The 5711-nt window shown below is 55.3% G+C and overlaps 1 protein-coding gene across 1 annotated transcript in view; it reads left to right on the top strand.

Annotated features, from left to right (window-relative positions):
• AKAP8 (A-kinase anchoring protein 8) overlaps positions 1-5711 on the top strand; it is a gene marked incomplete at its 5' end in the record, with an annotated part of 14311 nt that overhangs the window by 3598 nt on the left and 5002 nt on the right. Inside the window, 9 exons of the mRNA XM_026048564.1 lie at positions 1-330; positions 803-944; positions 1242-1291; positions 1445-1480; positions 2120-2405; positions 3045-3141; positions 3601-3742; positions 4313-4406; positions 5426-5556. The exon at positions 1-330 is cut by the window's left edge and continues 135 nt beyond it. Of these exons, the coding sequence (XP_025904349.1) occupies positions 1-330; positions 803-944; positions 1242-1291; positions 1445-1480; positions 2120-2405; positions 3045-3141; positions 3601-3742; positions 4313-4406; positions 5426-5556 (1308 nt within the window). The remainder of the gene's footprint in view (positions 331-802; positions 945-1241; positions 1292-1444; positions 1481-2119; positions 2406-3044; positions 3142-3600; positions 3743-4312; positions 4407-5425; positions 5557-5711) is intronic.

Here is a 5711-nt window from a genome sequence, read left to right on the forward strand (position 1 = left end):
GAGCGCCTCTCGGCCCGCTGGAGCGAGCTCAGCTACGCGGGCGGGCGCGGGGCGGGCGGCCCCGGGCCCAACCGGCTGCCCTCGCTCTTCTCCCAAGCCCTCGTTCCCGACTACGGCGACTACGGAGATTACGGAGACTACAGGGATTACGGAGACTACGGCGATTACGGCGACTACGGGGACTACGGAGACTATGGGGACTATGACTATGGCATGATGGGCATGTCGGGCGTGGGAATGGGGCGCTACGGCGGCGTGCCCTACGGAATGGGGCGGCAGCGGAGCCGGGAGCGAGCCAACGCGATGCCCTGGCACATGAACACGCTCACGGTAAGTCAGCACCATCACTATATCCCCTCTTAAAACACCCATTTTTAGCCCCACGACCCCCAAAATTTGCCTTTTCCCCCCCACATTCAGCCTCAGTGCCGCATTTTGCTGTTAATCTATAGAATTAGGGTTTGTTTTTTGGGGAGGGGAAGCACTAGGGTGCTTCGGGTTGCTGGAAGAAATTAGCTCGTCCCAAGCAGAGCCCGCTTGCACTTACTGCGTGCAAATTTTGCAAATTTTGGGTTTTTTACAAATTTTAGAAGGCTGAATGCTTCAAATCTAGCCCCAAATGGTGATGGGATGATAAATAGTTCATTCACAAAAAGCAGGGTAACAAATCCTCGTTTTACCTAGATAGCCATTTCTTGGACCTCTTAAGTGTTTGGGGAGGTGTAACAGAGCACTGGGTCATTCTGCAAAGGTTTTCAGTAAAAAAAAGTGCCTCAAAGTGACCGTTTTCTTCCCATTGCAGCCCAAAAGGAGAGGATTCCGCAACCGTTCGGGCGGGCGAGCGGATAGCGAAGGAGGGCGCAAGCGGAAACAGTCGCAGAGCGGAGACGAGCCCGACAGCAAACAGGCCAAGACCGACAGCGAGGGAGACGACACCGAGAACGGTACGGGCTCAAATATTACTCCTTTGTGTCGTTTTTTTTACAGTGTGGAATGGTTTTATATAAAAAAATTACATTTTTTTACCGTCTACAACAAAAGGAGCCCTCAAGGTGCCGGGTTAATGATTATTCCCAGCAGCAGCTGGCGGGAAAGGAGAAAACAGGGAGCGAGTTGATGTCCTTGCTGGGATTTCCTGTATTTTTCCAGCATTTGGGGACTTGCTGGATACCAGCAGGGCCCTTTGTGCTTTATGTGGGTGCAAAACACCCAACTAAGGGTGTTTTTTTATTTACATGCAGCAGACGAGGGCGACGGAGAGGAAAAGTCCGGCGACGAAGCCGACAAAGGTGTAAGTAACCTTAATTATTATAATTAACGGCAAACATGGGGGGCGTCTAAGCACTTTCCTCCATTCCCTTGAGGGTATCACCTGCCGAATTCCCAAAATTCCCARGAAATCCCACCCACAGGAGGTCACAGCCCTTTCCTCCTTGTTTTCCAGGAGAAACGGGAGTCGTGGCGAGCTTGGCAAAGGAAGGTAGGGCGGCTGCCGCGGCGTGATCCCGGGTGCTCCGAGCCTCCTGTGATCCCGGGCGCTCCGAGCCGGTTTGCGTCGGCCTTTCGGCCCCACCGAGAGACTTTTCCTTTGCTCATTTTCTGTTTTTTTTATCGTCAAAACTCCGACGCAGCTCCCGGGAGGCCGCTGGGCTCCGCGGAGCCKCCCCGCTGCCTTTGGGGGCTCTTTGGCACCTAAGGCTTCTTCCCGCAGGTGCCCGTACGAACGGACGGGGTAAGAGGGAATATCGGCCGGAGCGGCCGCTCCGCTTCCTGCCCTGTTGGGATGAGGCTTTTTTTTTGGAAGGGCAGGTCTAACCACGGGGCAAAAAGGCACCCAAATGGGCCTAAACCCACTCCTTTTGCTGGTGGCTTCCCAGCACGCCAATCCCTACTACTTTTTTTCCCCCCAATRTACAAGATGAGATGAAAACACATCAAAATATAGAGAGCAGCTGGACGCACTTCAGCTCCTTGTGGATTTAATGGAGTTTAGGAGGAGATTGTGCCCCGCTCAGAGCAGTCGCGCGCAGAGGGGACGCTGCCTCCCTTATCTGCTCCTAGGGGACAAGAACCCCCTCCGCCTGGATGCCCTCCATCCGATTCTCTCTCTTTCCCATGAACGATCCCCTCCTCTTTCCCGCCTTTCCCAGCTCTTTCGCACGCACGGAGCCGGGCGGGCGCTCGAGTTCAGCGCCGGGCTTTAACCCCAAGCGCCCCCAAAAAGCGCCTTTTTTTCCCCGCCCTCGACGGCGCGGCTTGGGGGAAAGAGCATGCGCTGGTGCTCGCGAGCGGAACCGAGGGGGAGCCGGATGTGCCGTTTTTGTTGAAGCCTCCCTCTGATGACCAGGTCTTGACCTTCAGTGGAAGTTGTGGTCCCTGCGCTCCTTCACCTGAAGACCTTGCAGGTGAATCCTTCCCCGAGCGGGTTTTGGCGAGGCCGAGAGCCCTCGGAGCCCCGGTCCTCGCCTCTTCCATCGCAGCCGTTAGGCTGCCTAAAGCCCTGTTTTTTTCCCCCTGTAATAAGCCAAGCTTTGGGGAAGGCGGCACGAGGAGGGCTAACCCTCTCCTGAAGAAGCAGAACTGCTGCTCAGGCCCTAAAAAACCATAATTGCTGCCTGTTATTACTTAATTTTCCTAGCTTTTTTCAGCCCCGTGGAAAAAAATAAATGGAAAAAAAAGAGGAAGAGAGCACAGGGAGAAATAAAAGCTCCTCCCGAGGAAGCGAAAGAGAGAGAGGTCTCTCGTGACTGCTCTTTCCGTTCCCGGCGCGTCTCGATGCTGCCCACGAAGGTTTTAAGCCCCTCGGGGGGCCGGAGGGAGTTTGGAGGCAGGCGCTCGCGTGCCGGCGAGGCCGCCGCTCGGCGGAGGCCGCGAAGCTGCTTCCTGGGAGGGAGGGAATAGCCAAAACGCGCGGAATTGCTGCCGGAGGCCGGGAGAAGCGACGGGCTTCCCCGAGCCCGGGGGTTCGTAGGGATCTCAGGCTCCCAAAATCCCGCGGCCGGCGGAGCTGCGGGGCGGCCCCTCTGATACGAGCTTCTCCGCAGCCTCCGGAGACGGCTGCGAAGACGACGACGACGAGCTGAGGAAGAGGAGGGAGAAGCAGCGGAGGAGGGACAGGATGCGCGATCGGGCCATGGACAGGTGAGAGGAAGGGCTGAGCCCCGCTGGGAGGAATCGCAGCAAAATTGGCCAAGTGGGTCTTCTTTGGGGTAATTTTTCCCCTTTTTGGTGTTCTAAGACCCCGCTGAGGGTCGTTTTTCCCCTTTTTGTTGTCCTGGCATCCCGCTGAGATTWTGGGAATGTGGATTTCCCAAATTTGGGATAGCTTCGAGCTGATCCCTTGCTCCACAAACTTGTCCCCCTGCTTTGAAACCCATGCAGATTTGTAGCGCGTGCTGCTGTGTCACCTCCTCTTCCTTAATCCCATGCTGTTCCATCCCTGGAGATCCCGGAATTATTCCAGAGGAGCCAAGGAAAACATATAATCCGAGCCAAACAGCATCCGGAATCTGTAGTTTTGGGGGAAAAAAAGGTTGTAGGTAGAAAAGCGAATGAAAAATCGGATTCATTCCTAATTGACCTTATGGTGGCTCTATCCAGAATCCAGTTTGCCTGCTCCGTGTGCAAATTCCGTAGCTTTGAGGAAGAAGAAATCCAGAAGCATCTCCAGAGCAAATTCCACAAGGAAACCTTGCGCTACATCGGGACCAAACTCCCGGACAAAACCGTGGAGTTTCTACAGGTAGGTGGGTAACCCCGGGGCCGCTTTTTCCCTTTTTATGTTTTTTTTTGTGCATCCACGGAGCATTTTTGGTGTTTTTTTCTACTCACCGGAGGGTTCAAGCGAAGCTCGYGTCACTAATTAACGTGTCCTTGATGATATCGGTTAATTTGGCACATGCTGTCAAAGAATTCCCAAATTAAATTTAAAAAAAAAAGCAGGAATTCTGTGAATTTTCTACCCCGTGTCCAATTGATGGTGGAAGGGAGAAGGGCTGGGGCTTTTCCTCTCCCAATTAAGTGTTTGGGCCGAGGGCCGAGTGTTTAATTATAACGTTAAATGTTATAATTTGGGCACTTGGTGTCGCTCCTCCAACACACGGACCCCATGGTGCCAAGGAATAAAATCSCAAGAGGTGCCGAGCGCGGCTCCCGCTCGGATCTTTCCCGATCCGAGAATGGAAAAGAGGACAGGGACAAAAAAACCCACCTGGATCATTAAGTTAATTAACTAAGATTTAATTTTGGGGGGGTTTTGGGGGGAGATCTCCCTTCGTTTCCGTGATGCGAGTCCAATCTCCCGCCGCTCCAGGAATACATCGTCAACAGGAACAAGAAGATCGAGAAGCGGCGTCAGGAGCTGACGGAGAAGGAAGGGCCGAAGCCAAAGCCGGATCCGTTTAAGGGTGAGTAGCCAGTGCCGCATCCCGACGGATTCGGGGGGGCGCTCCGGGATCTCGCAGCCGGAGAGCAGCCGAATTCAGGGAAAAGCGCGGAAGGGGCCTCTGTGTCCCAAGGAGCAGGTGGGTGACTGCGGAATTCCCAGTTTACCTGGACCACAAAGTGGTYGTTCCCTTCACCCGGATCCCGGGGCCGTTCCCGGTGTTAAAAGCAGCTCTTGGAAGCGCTGAGGTTGATCCGTATGGATTTGGGTAGAAAGCGGGATGAGGAAAAGTCCCCTTCGGCTTCATGGAAGCGCCGCTTTTCCGCGTATTCCGCAGCCCTCGGCTATTAAAGGACATTTGGGAGAGTCGCCCCCACATCCAGGGGGTCCTGTCTTAATAAGAGTAATTTAATTAAGCCAAACAGCGGCTCCAAAACGAGCACCCGGGCTTTAGACGGAGGATTTGAGCCCAGGTGGGGAAAAGCAGCAATATCCTAAAACCACAGGACGCCCRAAAAGATTTAGTTAAAATCCGTGGCCTTTAAATTGGATAAAAACAGGCCGGTTTCCACAAGGACRGAGGAAAACGGGGTAAATTCCCCAGTTTTGCCTCGGATAAATGGATTTATTTGTAGCTTGGGCTGTTCTCGAGCCTCCCTTGCTTCCTTTTGCCCTGGTGGGCTCTGCTCAGGAGCAGAACTGCCCGTTTATGTCCCCTTAAATTAAGATATAGGGGATTTATAGGGGGTTTATCCGTAAGAGGGAGGAACGCGTTGGATGAGCGCGTTGGCCGTGGGGAATGAAAGGGGAATTTGGGAAGGGCAGAAAAGGGACCGGGGCGGGTTGGGAAGGGCGGAAAAGGGGTTGGGGAATTTGGGAAAAGGGGTTGGGGGCATTTGGGAAGGGCGGAAAAGGGGCCGGGGGATTTGGGAAGGGCGGAAAAGGGCCAGGGCATTTGGGAAGGGCGGAAAAGGGCCAGGGGGATTTGGGAAGGGCGGAAAAGGGCCCGGGAAGGGGCGCTAAGGCCCGGCCTCGCCGCAGGGATTGGCCAGGAGCACTTCTTCAAGCGCATCGAGGCGGCGCACTGCCTGGCGTGCGACATGCTCATCCCGGCGCAGACCCACCTGCTGCAGCGGCACCTGCGCTCGGCCGAGCACAACCGCAACCGCCGGGTGAGCGGGACCGGCCCCCGTGCCCCATCGGAGCCTCCCRCCCGGGAAAAGGGGGGAGCGTCGCTGGGAAGGGCCCCCGGGGTTGTCCCCTGTGCTCACCGGCGCCCGTGGCGACAGGGCGAGCTCTGTTTGGGGCCAAAACGACCAAATCCTGC

This window comes from Nothoprocta perdicaria, unplaced genomic scaffold, assembly GCF_003342845.1.
Source record: "Nothoprocta perdicaria isolate Ctin4 unplaced genomic scaffold, notPer1 scaffold_550, whole genome shotgun sequence".
Classification (NCBI taxonomy): Eukaryota; Metazoa; Chordata; class Aves; order Tinamiformes; family Tinamidae; genus Nothoprocta; species Nothoprocta perdicaria.